Source organism: Diuraphis noxia, unplaced genomic scaffold (assembly GCF_037042655.1).
Source record: "Diuraphis noxia isolate RWA-SAM2 unplaced genomic scaffold, SU_Dnox_SAM2 contig0001, whole genome shotgun sequence".
Classification (NCBI taxonomy): domain Eukaryota; kingdom Metazoa; phylum Arthropoda; class Insecta; order Hemiptera; family Aphididae; genus Diuraphis; species Diuraphis noxia.
In genome coordinates this window covers 32,130,936-32,151,180 of record NW_028301711.1, presented here as the reverse complement: position 1 = coordinate 32,151,180, position 20,245 = coordinate 32,130,936, and the positions used below count along the sequence as shown (strand labels likewise).

Here is a 20,245-nt window from a genome sequence, read left to right as displayed (position 1 = left end):
TACATATAGACATCGAATGCATAAATTTATATAAAATGGACTTCAAGTCATGCCAAAGTCTATCTATTTTTGTTTAATAGTTTAAAATAAAGATTTATAACATAATTCTCCTAATATTTAGGTAAATTCATATTTAACCCAAGATTGAATATTTTGCTAATTACCACCATTTGATGCATTAGCATTTAGTAAATGGGAATAATTATCACATTAAAATTGTTCGTTATCTTAATTCATCAAAAAAAGCAAAAATCATCAAATTTCAATTTTATTAATTTACCCCCACATTTGGCCACTCAATGTAATTTTTACATACATATAGACATCGAATGCATAAATTTATATAAAATGGACTTCTAGTCATGCCAAAGTCTATATATATTTGGTTAGTAGTATAAGATAAAGATTTATAACATAATTCACCTAATATTTAGGTAAATTCATATTACACCCCAGATTAATATTTTGCTGATTACCACCATTTGATGCATTATCATTTAGTAAATGGGGATAATTATTATATTACAATTGTTCTTTAACGTAATTCATCAAAAATCATTAAATTTCCATTTTTTTTAATTTGCCCCCGCATTTGGCCACTCAATAGAATAATTACATACATATAGACATCGAATGCATAAATTTATATTAAATGGACTTCAAGTCATGACACAGCCTATCTATTTTAGTTTAATAGTTTAAGATAAAGATTTATAAGATAATTCACCTAATATTTAGGTAAATTCATATTAAACCCCAGATTGAATATTTTAAATTTTAGCTGAATGTTTTGTTTATTACAAATATTTGATGCATTATCATTTAGTACTTGGGGATAAGTATTTCATTAAATTTGTTCTTTAATGTAATTCATCAAAAAAATCAAAAATCATCAAATTTCAAATTTTTTTAATTTACCCCCACATTTGGCCACTCAATAGAATAATTACCTAGATATAGACATCTAATGCATAAATATATATAAAATGGACTTCTAGTCATGACACAGTCTATATATATTTGGTTAGTATTATAAGATAAAGATTTATAACATAATTCACCTAATAATTAAGTTAATTCATATTACACCCCAGATTGAATATTTTAAATTTTAGCTGAATGTTTTGTTTATTACAAACATTTGATGCATTATCATTTAGTACATGGGGATAATTATTACATTACAATTGTTCTTTATCGTAATTCATCAAAAATCATCAAATTTCAATTTTTTTTTAATTTGCCCCCACATTTGGCCACTCAATAGAATATTTACATACATGTAGACATCTAATTCAAAAATTAATATAAAATGGACTTCTAGTCATGACACAGCCTATCTATTTTAGTTTAATAGTTTAAAATAATCATTTATAACATAATTCACCTAATATTTAGGTAAATTCATATTACACCCCAGATTGAATATTATAAATTTTAGCTGAATATTTTGTTTATTAGCACCATTTAATGCATTATCATTTAGTACATGGGGATAAGTATTTCATTAAATTTGTTCTTTAATGTAATTCATCAAAAAAGCAAAAATCATCAAATTTTAATTTTTTTAATTTACCCCCCACATTTGGCCACTCAATAGAATGTTTACATACTTATACACATCTATAGCATAAATCCATATAAAGAGGACTTCTAGTCATACCACGGTCTATATATTTTTGGTTAGTAGTATAAGATAAAGATTTATAACATATTTCACCTAATATTTAGGTAAATTCATATAACACCCCAGATTGAATATTTTAAACTCCAGATTGAATATTTTGCTTATTACCACCATTTGATGCATTATAATTTAGTACATGCGGATAAGTATTACATTAAATTTGTTCTTTAACGCAATTCATCAATAAAAGTAAAATCATCAAATGGCCCTGTATATCATTATTTTTGGAAAATCCGATGACTATTCGTAAGACCTGAGTTTTTATTTGTGAAAACTGTACGAAAATCCTAAGTATAATTTATGATTTTAGGGTACAATAATACAGCTAATAAATAAATAAACAAAATTTTATGATTAATAATAAAAAACTTATATTACATAATAAATAGTAATAAATCACACAAATATTCTAACTTAAAGTCATAAAAAGTCACACTATAAATAAGTAAAAAATTCCTTTGGTTTTCATTACACCTATTTTCTTTTTTAGTTTACTTTTATTATAATAGTCTTATATTAAACTAAATTGTTAAATAAGTACACAATTATTTTTGTTTACACTAAAGTTATGTTTTTAAAAGAAAGACAAATTTTATACCTAGTAACATTTACATTGTAAATGTTGAATCACCATTTATATTATTATGCGTCTTCAGCTCATTTCCGCTATTGCTAATGTTTGTTATTGTAGTATCATCTTCTTCATCTTGGTTATCATTATTGTCATCATATATCTGAGTAGTAATATTACATTCACCGTTAATATGAAGACCATAAGAACCATGATTGTTTGTTGAATTATTGAAGCCTGTATCACCACTACTAAGATTAGACGAAGTAGCAGGTATCAGAAGCGGGGCTAACTGATCTGTAAATCGTCGGTAATTACGTTCAAGTTCACGTTGATAATCTCGTTGATCAGGACCAATAAGAGTTTTGTTTTTTGCTAAAGCATCAGCACATCTATATAACATATAAATAAATAATTCATATAAATCACAATAATCAAATATAATTTTCAAAACGCTACATCAAAATTCTTAAACAAAACTACATTAAAAAGTAGGGAGTGTGGCCATGCGTTCTAATGCGTCGGCTGTGATGCGCGTCGTCAATGGTTTGAACCTCGGACACAGACAATACCTCACTTCAGGCAGTCACGGTGTCTGGAGAGAGAGGCCGCCATCCCCCACCATGGCACGTGTGTGAAAAGTTAGCCCTCCCCCCCCCCCCCACTTTATAAGAAATTTTTCTAATTTTTGTAACCTTATATTCTCAATTTGTAACCTTTTGTAATCAAGTTTTTAGAATTTGTAACCTCATATTTTTCAAGCAACAGATAATTTCTCAATGAGGGACGAACTTCACGCAGCCCCCCCCCCCTTTCCAACTCAGCGAAATCGTCCAATACAGTTTGTAACTTATAAAACTCAATTTGTAACTATTTGTAACCAACTTGTTAGAATTTGTAACTGCATCAATGTTTTTACATCAATTTTAAATTTAAATTTTTAAATTTTTTTCTATAAATACCAATAACATTTTATTTGTTAGACTAAAAAACGAAAAAATGTAATACAATGCCCCTGATATATTTTTACAATAGCAGTTAAAAAATATTTTTAATACATTGGCACAAATTTTTTTTTAAAGTGTTTAAAATTCAAATTTTCACTACATTCAATAAATTTTAAAATTTTAAATTATTTTGTAGTTAAAAGTTTATAAAATGTTCAACTTTTATAGGTAACGATTCAAAATTTAAAACAATATTCAATCATTAATAGGTTATAATATTATATAAATTACATACTATTGGAATAAAATCATAAAATATACTTAGTTATATCATAGGCTGACTGAACGTCTTCGATCAGAATCGTTTTTATTGCACAATGATATTATATAATGATATTATATCATTGTATTCAAATTTAATACCATTTATTACTGGGACCCATTTGTAATCTACTATACAACAGAACAACATCCACTTGCCCATCATTTTTATTTAAAGTTATTGACTATATTGTGCTATAAAAAAATAATATTAAATAGTAAGTATATTTGATAATCTTATTCCGATAGTATGTAATTTATACAATATTATAACCTATTAATGGTCGAACATTGTTTTAAATTTTGAATCCTTAGCTATAAAAATTGAACATTTTATAAATTTTTAACTACAAAATAATTTTAAATTTCTAAACTTATTAAAAAAAATTTGTGCAAATGTATTTTTAATATTTTTTAACTGACTTATTGTAACAATATATCAGGGGCATTGTATTACATTTTCTCGTTTTTTTGGCCCAACAAATAAAATGTTATTGATATTTATAGAAAAAAATTAAAAAATTGAAATTTGAAATTTATGTGAAAACAATGATGTGGTTACAAATTCTAACAAGTTGGTTTCAAATTAAGAATATAAGGTTACAAAAATTTGGAAAATTTTTTATTAAGTGGGAGGGCTTCACACACATCACCCGGGCATGGCAGAAACCTACGGGTGCCAAATTAGAAAATCTGCCAAATAGGCGTCCGAACTAAACCTTCGGCCTACTCCCAGACATAGCGCCATTATGCAAAAAAAAGGAAATTACTTTTTGGAAAAATCTTTAAAACAAAGTCGTAATTTGTTTTGTAATCGTGGTGGTGGTGGTGGTTGCACAGAACATTCATCTAGGATTTCTGGACTTCTATCGTTGGTGTTTTTATCATATCGTGGTGGAGCTAAAAACACTGTAGCCATTTCCATAGGCCCTCGATTTACTGTAGTACCTGGTTATAATAATAATAATAAAAAAAAATTTTTAAAATTTAACATTTCTAAATTCAATTATTTTAATAATTACCTATACACCCTTGGAGGACCATTTGTAACATTTTTGGATCGGCTGGATGCTGACGGACACTGCGTGCTAGTTCGTCAGTTTTCTTTTTTAGGTCTTCTAACGCCACCTCTATGGGTCCCATAACAATTGTTTGGCGACTTTGTACGCGAATTCGGGTTTTCAAGTAGGGAAAATGATGTTCTACAGTCAAAATAGTCTTACGTTTGTACTGTTGATTTAATTGTCCATGTGCTCGGCCGTCAGGAGTAAATGGTGTGAAAAATACGAAGCGTTCTAAAAAAGTTTGAAAATTAAAAGTTTGTAGATGCACTCAGTGGCGTGACAAAGGACTACATTTGAGGCACGTGCCTCAGTGCACCGTGCACTACAGTAATTGCAGATTGAATCAAAAATATTTACTCAAGTTAAAATTTCTTTGGAAATGTGTGGCACGCATACGCCGTTCATACGCATCAAAATACGGTTCCACGTATGTGATTTGTATGTATGCTTTTCTTGGATCTAATATACTCACATCTACCGTGTTAGAGTCTTTGATAATAGTTACACAATCTTCACCAAATCGTTCAGAATAAAAATTCTATATTTTAAAAACAAACATCGATCAATCTATATTTTATACAGTTATTGTTTTCCATTGAAACTCATAGTTTACCTGCAAACGTCCAAATATCTCTGAAAGTTTCGTGAGTGTAGGTTCCTTATAGACAAATTCCTCACCATCTAACCCGTCAGACCCAAAAAACTTGGCACCATAAAACCCAACACGGAAATACGTTCCAAATACCCGACGACCCTGTAGTTTTTCTAATTTACCATACGCATCGTGTAATTTCCTATTTAAATAATTCAATAAGATCGTTTATAAATTTATTTTGTCTTCATATTATCATAAATCTATGAAAGTGATGAATATACTCACAAATAAGTATCCGATAGTTTTTTGTAATCATTAGTCTTTTCTATTAGAGGTATTGCTACTTTGTTGTACACTTGACTCATTACTTCAAACATACCGGCCTAAAATTATAATTTAGTTATAAAATATATGTTTTTCTGTGTAGTAAAAAAAACAACAATATTTTAACCTTTTGGAATAATTCTGCTGCTCTGTCCAACAACGACACAAGTCCAATTTCGGTAAATTCATCGCCCAAGCATACTTGATCGGCCGCTTGACTGACAACCATCACGTCATCCGATACCGCACATTCTTCTAAAACATTAGGCGATACACACTCAAGACATGTGGCACCTCTACATCCAATTAAATCAAGGTTCTCTGTCGTAGTCAGATACTCAATGACTAATGCAGCGCCATGAATTAAACACATAGCTGCTTCAGTAAAATTGTTTCTCTACAAAATCAATTATTTTAATATATTTATAATAACATAATTATAACATTTAAGTAAAATTATCAAACTTGATTATGTTTTCGAGCCATGTTTTCTAGCCATGCAAGCCGGAGATCTGGTGATGAAGTCTGCTGATATCCTTTAGCTACGCGGTACATCAAATCCATTAACATGTCTGGATCTTGGCTATATGCTTTCATTTGGACTGTATCCGAAAGTATTGTGTGTAAGTTTAATACAAGATCTTTTACCTAATAGACATAAATGTATAATAAAAACCAATTGTGTCATAGTATGGTACAAGCTATAGTTATTTATGTATTTTTATTTTAAAATTAAGTATGTCGAATTTTAAGAAACAAACTTTTATAATAATTATTATTACCTGTTCGGGGAATGTGGTGTTTTGCAATTCAGCGGAATCTCGTTCAGCATACAAAAGTATTGTCTTTAACACTCGTCTCAAATATTCTTCATTGAAACACAACCCTTCTTTTCTATTTTCAGATGCAGCTGTTGATGACACTCCAGCACCTCCTATTAATGTGCTTAATGCCACAGTTATTTGCATCTTCACACGAGCAAAATTCTTAAATATATATATAAATATATAAATATGTATTACATAAAAAAAAAATTGAGCTATAGCATACAATAGCTGCTATACTTGTTATAAAAACTATGTTACATTGTATTATTGTAAATAATTTTGTCAAAATACTACTAATGTAGGAATACTAATAGTTGTTTAAATAAAATTCAAGTTTTGTAATGTTATGTCTAAACACCTTTATGAATTTCAATATTACTAATACACATACATTTTCAATGTCAAAGTTTTGACGCATCAACGAGTATAAAGAGGCAGCTGCTTGTGCTCGGACTCCTATTGAACTTGATTTTATAGCACAATGGCGCAATAACATCAATATAAGATTAGCACAACGATTAGATGATGGACTGCTGGTGGAAAAGTGATAGTTTTCGATTTCTTTATCGTCATCATTAACATCTAAATCTCTTTCATCTAGGCCATCTCCAAATAAAAGTTCTGGAAACTTTGCAACCATTGATCTCTGTGTACCGAACATGCATTGTAGTGCAGCTGTCGTTGATGTTGAACTACCATTAGAGTATTGTTGATTATTAGTAGTAGCAATGATAGTAGACATGGCTCTAAGCAACAGTTTGAAAATACGATGAATCGACCAATGGACAGGATTTGAATTTTTCAAGCCAGCAGGCAAAGAAGCCACCTAAAAACCATTAATTATCTTTAAACATCAATTTTTAGATTTTTGTAAACATAATTTTATGAAAATAAAAGACCTGAATGATTTGTTCAATGGTGTCTAGTATTATGAAACCAATTTCATTAACTAAATCTAATTCAACATCAGGTTGATCATGATTACTGCCAAAAATCTTATCAAGTTGTTGTTGACAATCGACATAACAGGAACAAGATTGCAATGATGAAGATCTATTATATGTCAATACATGGTCTTTTCTCCATCTTACTTTACTAGTAGTGCCAGTAGTATTACCAGCATCAAGTCCGGCTGAAATAAAATAATTATTTCAAATAACAATTTAAAAATCTAATTTTTAATCCAAAACACTTCACGTTGAAATACTTTTAAGTTTAAAAATGGTTGAAATACTTTTAAGTTTAAAAATGAATAACTAATATATTACCTTTTCGGCGCATCAACTCTGATCTAGCTGATCCTTGACCTAATATTACATCTTCAAGCCTCGATTTTACATCATCAGCAGCTGACAATTGTGATGAAGACGATAACGATGTAGTAGAAGCTGTTGTTGATATGTTATTACTACTATCATTAATATTATACGTCTCACTAGAAGCTGGTTGAAAAGAGTTAGTAGTTGATGTAAATGAAGATTGAGTATTACAATTCACACATTTATGGTTACCCTGAAATTAAGTAAATATTAATTACAAATGTATTCAATATTATAAGCTTAAACACGTGAACAACTCAAGTAAAATATTAATAAAAACCTTTTTATAGTTGTTAGAATTATTGTAGAAACGGTTAATACACAATGTCAATATTGATAAAGTATTTTGAGCTCTTAAATGAGATGACTCAGCTAACCACACTTGCATTATGTCATTGTCTAGATTTTTCAATATCCATAATATGCAAGCTAAAACTTTGGTGGATATAATTGTGTTCAACTTAGGTTTAAGGCAATTATTTTTATTTGTTTGTCTGTACCAAGACGCTGTGGTATTTTTTACACCCATTAATGAAGATGCTGAAATAGCATTCACATTTTCATCGGTCTTTTTTTCAGAAGCTGCAATAAATTAACAGTATAATTATTAATCATGAGAATAATGCATACATTTCATTTTTAATTATTACTTTTATAACCATCGACATAATCAAAATCAATTTCATTTTCACTATTAAGAAGTTTATTTTTAACCACATCATTACTATTTTCAAAATCTAATTGTAACAAGTTGAGAAATGATGAATCCGTGGTTACAGCGGTTAATAATGGCAAGTACATTAGAGCAACTCTTGTTGACGCTTTGCGTCTAGATGACCACTTATCTTGTTGATAACGAGTATCATGAGATGACATGAGACCCAATAATAAATCAACCACTTTTTCTTTGACTTTTAAATCACTTGAAAAAGATTACAATTTTTAATCATCAAATTTAGAATAGTCAAGTTACAATAATATAATATATTAATTTACCTTTTAGAACATTGTAACACTGTGACAAACTCTGATAACACTAACCCAACCAAATAATGATGACGACGAAATCCTAATGATAAATCGGAATATTCTTTTACTGTAGCTTCTGTGGCAGTTGTTATTGTATTACTGACCATTGACAAAGACTGATTTGAAATTGTAGATGCCACAGAGTAGGTTGGTGACAGATTATGAAAATTATTACTAATCAAATTTAATGGCACATAATGTTCATGGCTACTAACAATTTTCAAAAAGTCCAACTGTGAAGAAAAAATATTGTTGAGAAATTGAATAAAAAAATTTAAGTGAGCACACAAACAAACAAAATTGAATATTTATTAAATACAATTACTTTTAGACTAGACAAAGTGGAATAGTTTTCATGATGAGGCAATTGATTAAGAAGACTTTGCTGTTTTGAAAATAATGTTTTCACATAAGTATTTATCAGACCAAATACAAATCCTCTGTCAGCTAAAGATAGCAAATCATGCAAAAACCACCCTAAATTGCAATTTATTATGTTCACCTGCTAAAAAAAAAAGTATTTAAAAAAAAAATTTTAATGCAAACTATTACACAAAAAATAAAAGTAATATATATATATATATCAGATATCGCACAATTAACAGCCTACCCTCAACAATATGCAATCTTGTCCGCCGAAATAAATTTAAAAAATTTTTATTAATTCAATAAAAGTGTTTTATTACAAATTTTAACTAATTATATTTAATTTAAGCTTTAATATTAATGAAGCTTTTAGTTACTTTTTTGATAGAATTTTCTATTCAATTTGTTATAATCATAATTTGGTTAAATAACACTTATAATTTATTATATTATATTTAGATGATAATCTATATTATATCATAATCTCCACTATACATAAATATATTTAATGGTTATACCTTAGAGTCTTTCTCGTAGTTGGATACAATATCTAGAGCAAAACTTGTACATAATGTGGAAATATCGTCAAAAAATTGATCACTAAAACGATTTTTACGATCACTATCTAATCCTCCGGGTACCATTGCTAATGAAACAGCCATGCTTTTAATTATAACATCAAAAAAAAATCTAAAAAAAATATTTATTTATTTACTTTTGAAAATAACTAATTACTACAATTAATAATAGTTCACCTTGAATTATTAGCTGCAGCGTCACGACGTACTGTACTAGTAGCTACCACCCATTGTAATGCTAATTCTTCGTGTACACTTTTGATGGAAGTCAATCTCTTTTGATCAGAACAGAAAAGCTGATGTTGTTTCTCATCGAATTGTGATGGTGGAATACTCCCTTGACAACGACCTTAAAAATAATTCAATCCAAATTTAAAATATTATTTGGTTTTATTAATCTTATTTCAAAAAACTAAACAGCTAATTTTGCAAAATAATATTGTTTTTGTGACACAAATTCTCACGCTACGCAAACAATACTGCAATAAATGATTTATACATACCAGTTTTCATACTGCAAGCCCTATCCAACCCACTATTTTTAAATACAGCAAAGGTATTACCATCCAAAAGTGGCGAAGAACAAGGTTTTTTTGTTGTGTCTGGATCACTGTTACTTCTAAGGAAAAAAATTATTATTTAGAAACATTTAAACATTTAATTTATTTTTTATTTAATAACAATGATACCTTAAACGAAAATATTTATCTAGTCTTTCTGAATACTCTTGTCCACCAGAATATACATCATTTTCAGTTTCACTTGAATTATTTTTAGCATTTGCTACTGCCGCAGCAGCTACATTACAACAACAACATTGATAACGCACATAAGAAGATAATATTTGCTGACCTTGTGAATGGCTCTGCATTAAAAAAATTTTTTAAGACACATAGAAAAAACATAATTGTTCATTTTCATTTTACCATTGTCATTGACACCAAATCGGCTAAAGTACGAAATATTATTTGTCCCAAATTCATGGGTTGTTGATGCTGAGTAACAGGCGACTCTACCAATAGGGAGAGCAATTTATCGAGTACTACTGGTACAAATTCTATAAGTGGATCAATTTGACAACGAACCAAATTTGAAATTCTATAAATGTATTCAAAAAAAAATTTATAATTACAAACATAATTAAATATCCTATCATAAATAAAACATGTATATAATATTTTCAAACCTTTTAAATACTTATTCAACAAACTTTTGGTAAATTAAAACTAACTTATGAAAACAAAAAATAAATACCTATAGTATTATGTTGTAATAAATTCAGAAAATAATACACAGAATAACCAAATAAATAGGTACTTTTAACAATAATAATAATAACAGCCAGGGCCGTATTTAGGGGGGAGCTACAGGGTACTGTTGCCCTGGGCGGCTGAGTAGGAGAGGGCGGCTAATTTTTTTGTAATTTAAATTTGTATTTTGTATAATGATTAATGAGGCGTATTTTTTTTGTTGCTCCTTGGTGTCAAATTCCTAAATACAGCCCTGATAACAGCTCTAAATGTATGATACATATGAGAGAATAAAACTAACAGCCTGATTAATTGGTAATTATATTGGCAGTAAAATATTTGTGATTCGGAAATAAGCCTAATTTAGACGTAAACTTTATTAGATTGGCCATGGAGTCTAAAGATTCAAGGATGACAGTAAGTAGAAACTAAATTCATTCAAAACTCGAAGTTTGTCTACATAAAAAAGTTCTGCAGCTAAAGGTTAGAGATCTAATTTCCATTGAGCAAACAAATAGGACTAATGGAAGTGAATCTGGCCAAGAAATATGTTCATAACACATAATAGAAGTTTTAAAAGAACAGCGCCAATGTTCAATAAGACAGGGTTTGACAGGAGATAATAACAAGTTTTTCTAGATAAGTAAATTTCTAACTGTTTCGATACCAAACGGAAAAGTAGACATAAAAACTATTATCCTAAATACCATGATGATATGGAGCAAGAATTCAAAGTGTCTAATCTAAGTACAAATGGATTAGCGTAAGTATTAGAGGAAATATCTTATAAAGGAATAGCTTCCGGAATACATGGCTGTTAATCAGTATATAAAATCGTTTGAAACTGATAAGTGAAACAGAAAAATTATCAAACAGAGTAGAAATAAAATAAAAATTTGATTTGTTTGACATAGTAAACAGGAACAAGAACATCCATGAAAGTCTTAGTTAGTGGACAGTCAAACTAAACGTTAGAACACCAATTGTTTAGAAACATCAGTAGGAGGACTGAGGCTGAGAATGCTTTTAAAAACTTAAGAGTTTGAATACATCAAGTATGAGAAAAGATTATCAATGACAGTCAAAGGAAAACACTTCAAACAGTAAACACTTTTATTAGTAAAATTATTATTTCAACATTTTATTTTACCTATGTTTGAGTTCAGCTTCAATATTTGATTCAGCCACTCGTCTTGGTAATGGATTACGTTCCAATACAGAACAGTAATTAAAAAAATTATTCAAATGAATATCCTAAAAATAATTCAATAATTACTAATTAATTAATATAAATTTCGTATTACACAGCATAATAATGATAAAAATAAAGTGAATATATTTTATATTATACCCTAGGATGAATAGATGACACTGGCTCCAAATGTACCGTAAATAAGCCCTTATGATTTTCTACCCATTCAATTCCAGGTAAAGCCACATCAGGTGTAATATAAGAATAATTTGCAGGTGGTGGTGGTTCTAATGCAACAGGTAAACATATTTCTCCAGAACTTAAGCATCTGTCTTTTAGTAGAGGTAACCACTAAAAAGTTTTTTTTGAAAAAATGTTAAAACTTATAATGATGTAGGGTGTCACATGTATAATATACTAATATATAACTTTTTACTCTAAATATAAAACTATAAAAGAGCCATAATAATTATAATTTTTAGTATATGTTTGGTTGACACAAACTCAAAATTTAAAAATTTAAATTATTACTCTTGCCAAACTTAGAAAGTTCAATACTACAAATGTAAAGGCATTATATACATAAATATCTTAAAAGAGGAATTAAACAAATATCTAAATTTTAAGTACAAATAAGCATTAAACAGCATAAGTACAAACACAATGAAACAAATATTATGTTAAAAAGACAACTCACCTGCATGTGTTTTCACCATCTTACAAACATAAATCATACTAAATTATACATTCTAAATAATCAAATTTACTTTAATTTTTAAAATTACAGAAAACTTGATCAATTAAATTCAAGATTATTATTTGAAACATTTTGGAAGCTTTAATTGATATTTTAATTACAAATCAAGAAATGAGCATTTTAAAATTAAATTTTTTGTAAATGAAAAACCTTCAAATTAACCTAAATAAAAATTGTATCATTAAATTGTATAATAGGTCAATTTACTACAACTTTAAAAATAACAGAGTAAAATGGATTATTCTGAAAGTAAAATTTGGTATGTAATACTTCTGTAAGATAGCAACCACATAATATGCAGGTATAACATTCTCTTAATATAGCATTATGACATATTATTATATCAATATAACAATATTTTTTTAAATATTTTTAATTATTAAAAATAAAATATATACTGTATATCCAATTGGTGTTTCTGGTGCAACTTGTGGTCTATGTTGATGATTATCTTGACCACCAACAAGAGTTCCACGACGACGGCAACTTACATGATAAAATGTAAATAATAAATGATGGCGATCATCTAAATCAGCTGGTAATTTTATCTTAATTTCATCATAAAATGATGGACAGCGTTGATGGTAGCTAACTGCTGTATATGCTTCACATACATAACGAGGACTAGAAGACTTTCCAAATATAGCACATGCTGCATCTTGTGGTTGTCTTTCACCACACATTAATTGAACTTTAACAGCAATATTTCTAGCAGAACCTTAAAAATGTTTCATTCAAATTTATATTAATTTAGCATTATATCATAATTCTTTTTAATACCAAAAAACTAAATAATTTTTGAAATATTTGTTTCGATCAAATTAAAACATCATATATACCTGTTCTTCCAGCAAAGTTTAATTCTTTAGGGTAAACATAGAGCAAATTACGATAAACATAGTGAGGATTTGAAACACGGCAGCTCGCTAATGGAAACTCCAATATTTCTCTAATTGGTCGAATTTTATCCTCAGCTGCAATATTAACAATAATTATTTTAATACATTTTAGTCATAAATGAATAATATAAAAAAATCTTACAGGCTATATCATATGATGATAATGGTATTAAGTCTGCAGTCAAACACTGTTTAACTTCATCAGTTGGACAAGGAGATATGTCTAGTTTCAAAGAACCATTAACATTTTTTAATTTTTTTGAAGGGCAACTAGAAGGTTTTTTTAATTCTTGTAGCAGTTTATACAAATCATCATCTTTAAGTTTATCAGTTTCCTATAAAATTTCACATAAAACAATAAAATTATAAAATATTAACAAAAAATCATACATCTATAATAGTAAATGGATTATATACTTTCAGTAAGACATTATAAATTGATTATTAGGATAATGCAAAGCAAAATAAAATCAATAGAATTCTATTATAGAATATAAAAACTATTAAGTATTATATTATTGCCATAATACCTACAAATATTATATTTATTTCTATGGGATAAGCCCAAATACAAAACAATGGAAAATTATGGATACAAAATGTAAAAGTAAATTATACAAGCAGATTATAAAAATTATATACTTGTTTAAAAAATCCATTAACAGTGAGAGTAACTGGACGAAATACATCAGTAGAAAATTCATCAGAAGACCAACTGTAACGATTATCAGCAGTATTAGATGCACTTAATGTTCCACTACTATTAGCTGCTGTTGAATAACTAGTTCTGCGATCTAGTGACCCTCGACGAACAGCCGTATTAGAATCCATACTACTTCCACCAGCTGCAGTCCATTTTTTACGAAACCTATCAAATTCACTGAGACCAAACCTACCATCTATACATAATTAAATTAAAAATAATATACATTATTTTAATGATAGCAATAATTAAAATTGTATTATATCAATAAATCGACAAATTTTTTACCTAAACTATTTGATCCACTTCCTGTACTATTACGATCAAGACTATCTGAACCACCAGAACAGCAAATCACATCTGCTAAATGCACAGCAGTCCAAGCATATGGCATTCGATACTTAACATGATGGTGTTGAATTGATTTACTACTTGATTTCATATCCATCTAAATTATTTAAATGTATTAATATATTAAGCTTGGTATTTATTATTTATTATATATACCTTATCATTGTTAGAAAATGTTGATGTATCTGAAGCAGGAATAACTGAATCAGAATCGCCACGTAATGGTTTCTCTAGCCTAATGACTAAAAATAAATCATCTCCAGAATTCGATCCTGTGCCATCTATATCAAGTACACAAGTACGACTACGTGTAGTTGTATCAATTTCATTACCAGCAGTAGTACAAGAGTTAAAATCAAAATAAAAATTTTCTGACATTTTTTTCCTACGTCGAACATCATACAATGACATATGAGCATATACAGGTTCAGTTTCTATTTCCAAAGAACACCTTATATTTTTTTTACAAAAAAGAAAAGAGAAAAATTTAAATATATTTAATATAATATTAACAACAAATATTGATCAGTATAGATTACTCAAGTTGTAGACATTTGACTAAAATTCTGCGGTTAGAAACAATTTCACGTGGTACTGGAGGTTTGATTGGGTATTCAATATAATTATTGCATTTTTGCCGTGTTTTTACAGGTAAATATGATCCAAATAAACGGTTCTAAAAAAAAATATATATATATTCATTATTCATTATTTACATTATTTTCTTTTTATAAATAATTAATTTGGAGAAAATAATTCCATTTATTTACAAAACATTCAAGTATTTACAATCTTAGAGACAGTTTAACATTTTCAAATAAAATAAACATAGATAAAAAGGTAAGTAAAATATACAATAATATCTAATATATCTAATATATTATTATATTCATAACTTAAGAATAATAAATTAAATAAAACACAAAGTTGGTAAATGGCATACTTCAAAATTAATATTTACCTAGTGAATTACCTGCGAAGGTAAATTTATCATGGACTTTTTTTTATTTAAGACATGTTTTTTATGTAAAACAAATATTTCTATGAAAGTTAATTAAATACATATTAAAATTAACAATTAGAAATATTGTAGTGTAAGCAATCATATTATTTAATAATATGCATTATAAATTTATTTTAAAAGGCAAAATTTTGGTATTATGTTATATTAGAGAATTAACATATTATCACAATCTATAGTCAGTACTCTATAAACATTGGTTTGAGATCAAAGAATTCTACTAAGGAAATATAATCTTTTATAACTAGGAATATTTTTTATATTTTAGATTCTGAGCAGAGCGATGAATGTATTGATTTTACCATGATGTGTGTTTTTATTAATTTTTATTTTTTTTGTGTCCGTCGTCACGTTTTGGGGCAGTAAAAGTGCTTTGATTTTTGACTTCAGTACCTCGTTCGATCAGAAAGTGAATCTAGTTAGTACTTTGGAGGGTCAAAAGTAAGTATATTCTATCCACCATGCAATTTTTAAAAATTTTCGACTTAAGTTGAACTATTCATAAGTATTTACAATTTTCGATCATTATTAGTTTTTTTTAAACTAATATCGATAAAAAATTATTTTTTGGGTAGAAAAGCTTAAAAATGTAATACAAGGTTCTTAAGATATTGTTACAATAGATGTTGAAAAATAAAAGAAATTCATAAAAAATTTACCCATTTGTAACCTAAGGTAGGACATGTTTTGAAAATTTAGGATAGGGCCACTTTATATTGATCATTTTCCTCTCCACGGTATGCCATTTTTGCAGATATTAAGATAACTGGCCTATTGAAATATTTTTCACCCTTCTAGATGTTTAGGACTTTGGCGCCACTGACTTTAATAATAAATATAAATGCCAAAAAGAATTAAAGCAGTGCAAAATCTAAATGTCAAATGCTCTTTGTATATATAGTCTAAAATATTAATAGTGCAATTTAAAAAGCTAATTATTGAAATAGTTTATTTCTGATATAATTTACATGATAATTCTTTTCACTAGTTAATGTAAATTTACATTAACTACATGGCTGTCCTCAGACATTTTTCTAAGGAGGGGGGCACAATTAATTAAAAATTGAATGAAAATTTTTTTATATACATTTTAAAAGTAATCCAAGTTTACTAAATTGATGCATCACAAATAATGTTTTGAAAAACAAATTTAAAATTCTAGGGGGAAAATGACTAGTCTATTGCTACCCCTGGAGATGCCCATGATTAGCTAAAACCTATACATAAACTAAATTAGTACTTTTTCCAATAAAAAGAAAATGGTTATACATTTTTGGCATTTAACACATAATATTAGGTATGGTCTTGAATGGCCGAAACCAAAGAAGAAGAAGAAGAACACGTAATATTATCCTAACCCAATTTAATTTCTTTCTTTTAAATATTTGTGTCTTCTACTAATCATACGATAATTAATATTTGATACAATCAATCATTAATGGTAAAAAAAATTAATAAAAGTGTTGTAAATGATTGAATATAATATTGTAGAATAACATAGAATTTTTCATGTTCAACTATTTTACAATTTGTTGAAGAATTAATAAACCTGTGAGAGAATCAATTCACCAACACCATTGATGGGTTTAATATTATTTATTAAATAGAATAAAATCATTCATTGTATAAGATTATGATTAATTTAATAAAATACTTAGTCTATTTAATCTATATTTTTATAAGCTACACAAGTTTAAAATTAATCTAAAATTTACTGTTCAAATAAATGAAAATTATATATTTGAGATAAAACTATAAGTACTTGTCTATTTTCTTGACGAGCCACTGCATTTAACCTATCTAGTGTATCGATTGGTAATCTCTGCAATACAGTTCCAATTAGTGGATCATTAGCTGTGTTGATCAGGTCTGTAGCTGAAGATGAACCACCAGTAATAGTATTAGATACCGATGTATTTTCAGTACTTGAGCTATTGCTTGTAGAACTTGAATTTTTACTACTGAGCTTAATTAAATCTTTAGGTTGTTGTGGCTGCAAATAAATAAAAATAATTTAGCTATTGGTAAAACAAACAATTATTATTTTATTTTACATAATTATGGTGATCATTTTTATAAATTAGACGTTGTTGAGTACGTTGAGATGCAGAATTTGTTGAAGTCCTACTATAAGTACTGGTTCGAGATGAAGGTATCCAAGAATCTTCATAAGCTAATAAACTTGATCTATCATCCTCGACAGTATTAGTTTGTCTATTAACATAATCAACAACGAGCCAATCTCGGCTGTAAGCTCTAACAAAATCACGTACATGTGGTGCTAGTTTGGTGCTACATTTGGCAAAAAAAGATAATACATAATTAAGAAATTAATGAAAACTATTTGCTTAAAAAATCCAATAAGATTTCAATAGACTTACATATCTTCTTCAGGACCTGCAGGTATCAGTGTACGCACTTTACGTGCCAAAACATAAACGTCTACATCGTCTGAACCATCAGGAAATTCCATTAAAGGATCGTCATTCTCAATACTGTTACTTCCACAAGTATGATGTTGGTGATTATAGTTTTCATAATCTACAGGCTCCACAATTGTAGGTATAATAACATCTAATCTGGTAGAAATATTTTGATCATTGTTTGATAGAATAGTATTGGCGTTTAAAGACACTGCTGCATCTTCTGACGATTTTGGAGATGAATTGATACTAAAAATTAAAACCAAATTTATATAAACGCGTTTTAAATAATATCTCAATACTAATTACGTACTTGCTGCTGGTAAGTTTTTGAGCAAATGCTCGTTGCATCTGAGATACCATGGGTAAATGAATGTGTTACTAATTAATAATTATATTTTAAGCTCGACGCGAATGCCATGGTATGTATTGTTTATATGCAAACATTCTGAACCTTAAAACTTATCATTGAATAAAACGCCTATCGTCTTTTGTAAGCACTGCAGTTAGAAAATTATTCCCTGTGGATTGGAAAATAAAAATAAAATTATTAAAACACGATTAAAAAAAGGATTTTAATCGTTGTAACAGCTCGAAAACAATCGAAAACAAAAGACGATTACCATTCACGGATGTTTAAAATTTAAAATTGCTTAATTCATTGATATTATGACATATTATTATATTAACATAAATACTTTATTTAATATTTATTGATAAAGTATTATAAGTATAATATTATCATCATAATTCATAACAACAATAATATTGATAAAATATTACGAGTTAAATCATAACAATTAATATATTATTATTATTATTATTATTTATTTATAATAGTTTTAGTATACCGTGGCCCGTAGAGGTAAGCCTCGTTCACACAATACTACAGCGTGAAACAGAGTCGGCCAAACACTTCATAATTAGTATGCATATTACATCAGTGTCTTTAGTCCGTGATCAGCACTCAGCATCTAATATCTATATAGTATTGCGCATGACACGACTTGCGTCATCACAAAACAAATTAACTGATAAGTTATCAACATTATAAAATATTAAATTTAACATAACTATAATTTTAAAATTTTATTCTTTTTCATTTTTTATTGTTGAAATATTGAATGCGTTTTAATTTTCGGAGAAATTTTCTTAAATGTTCTTAACCTTATAATTATAAATTATAAAATTTTAATTTTGATTTAATAATTTAAACAGTATTTTTTGTCATTTATTAAGCATGTTGAATTTGTATATGTCTGTTTGAAGTTTTACAATGCCAAATAATGATTTATTGTAGCACAATAGTCAATAGTGTCGTGTATAAATAGTAGTCACAGTTCAAAATGTAATTACAAGATAAATTAACATAACCTCAATATAATAATTCATTGTATATTTTGATGTAAAGTGGTTGGCGTATCCTTCGACTGTAGTCATAAAAAAGACAATTCGCGTAGTCCTGTTACTTTAATCTACAATATTCATAACGTGCCTATAACCCATTTACTGTTATAGACTTCTATTGTAACCTCACCAAAATAGTTATTCCTTCTTGTGATTGTAGTGACTTATTTTTGTGTTTCTGTGTTGTCATATATTCCAACAAGAAGGGGGATTCCTGGTCTTGACACAATATGGGTATATTATGAAACATTCTCATTTGATTGTCTATCTTTATGAGTCTATGCCACTAAATTACACTATTGAAATATAGACCAGCGGTTCCCAGTGCCGTGAACACTGGTCAAGGGTCTGAAAATTGTTATTGGAATCAACATTGAGATTTTTATATGATTTTATATTTTTATACACTTCTATATTTCTTCTATTGTCTTATTTGTGTGTGTTTATATTATATACCTATTACCTATACGTTAGGATGTTAGATAAGTGGGCCTCAATATTTTTTGTACATTATTAGTGGTCCGCACTACTAAAAAGGTAGGGAACCGCCATATAAGGAAATTGTCAACTACAATATTCGTTTAAATTTATTAATCAAACAATAGTTTGATATT

The 20,245-nt window shown here is 28.0% G+C and overlaps 1 protein-coding gene across 3 annotated transcripts; it reads right to left on the bottom strand.

Moving 5' to 3' along the window:
- Positions 1-2,033: 2,033 nt before the first annotated feature.
- On the bottom strand, positions 2,034-19,215 carry Zir (dedicator of cytokinesis). Of its 3 annotated transcripts, none has more exons than XM_089217883.1 (35): positions 19,076-19,215; positions 18,538-18,745; positions 18,183-18,473; positions 17,856-18,093; positions 17,564-17,794; positions 15,320-15,456; positions 14,937-15,231; positions 14,718-14,877; positions 14,369-14,625; positions 13,869-14,061; positions 13,667-13,801; positions 13,226-13,545; positions 12,230-12,421; positions 12,029-12,132; positions 10,555-10,726; positions 10,318-10,493; positions 10,132-10,247; positions 9,806-9,977; positions 9,569-9,740; positions 9,010-9,189; positions 8,652-8,917; positions 8,306-8,577; positions 7,936-8,237; positions 7,605-7,848; positions 7,236-7,468; positions 6,728-7,162; positions 6,292-6,495; positions 5,975-6,157; positions 5,637-5,906; positions 5,471-5,568; positions 5,204-5,384; positions 4,948-5,128; positions 4,549-4,821; positions 4,297-4,474; positions 2,034-2,650 (listed from the first exon to the last, which is right to left on the bottom strand). In XM_089217883.1, exons 2-35 carry the CDS (start codon positions 18,585-18,587, stop codon positions 2,296-2,298), a joined length of 7,266 nt encoding a protein of 2,421 aa, XP_089074009.1. In that variant the 5' UTR covers positions 18,588-18,745; positions 19,076-19,215; the 3' UTR covers positions 2,034-2,295. The 3 variants fall into 3 exon arrangements, with proteins under 3 accessions (XP_089074009.1, XP_089074010.1, XP_089074008.1); XM_089217884.1 differs by lacking the exon at positions 19,076-19,215 and adding an exon at positions 18,848-19,000 and having other exon boundaries at positions 9,010-9,186; XM_089217882.1 differs by lacking the exon at positions 19,076-19,215 and adding an exon at positions 18,848-18,999.
- Between the last annotated feature and the right edge of the window lie 1,030 nt (positions 19,216-20,245).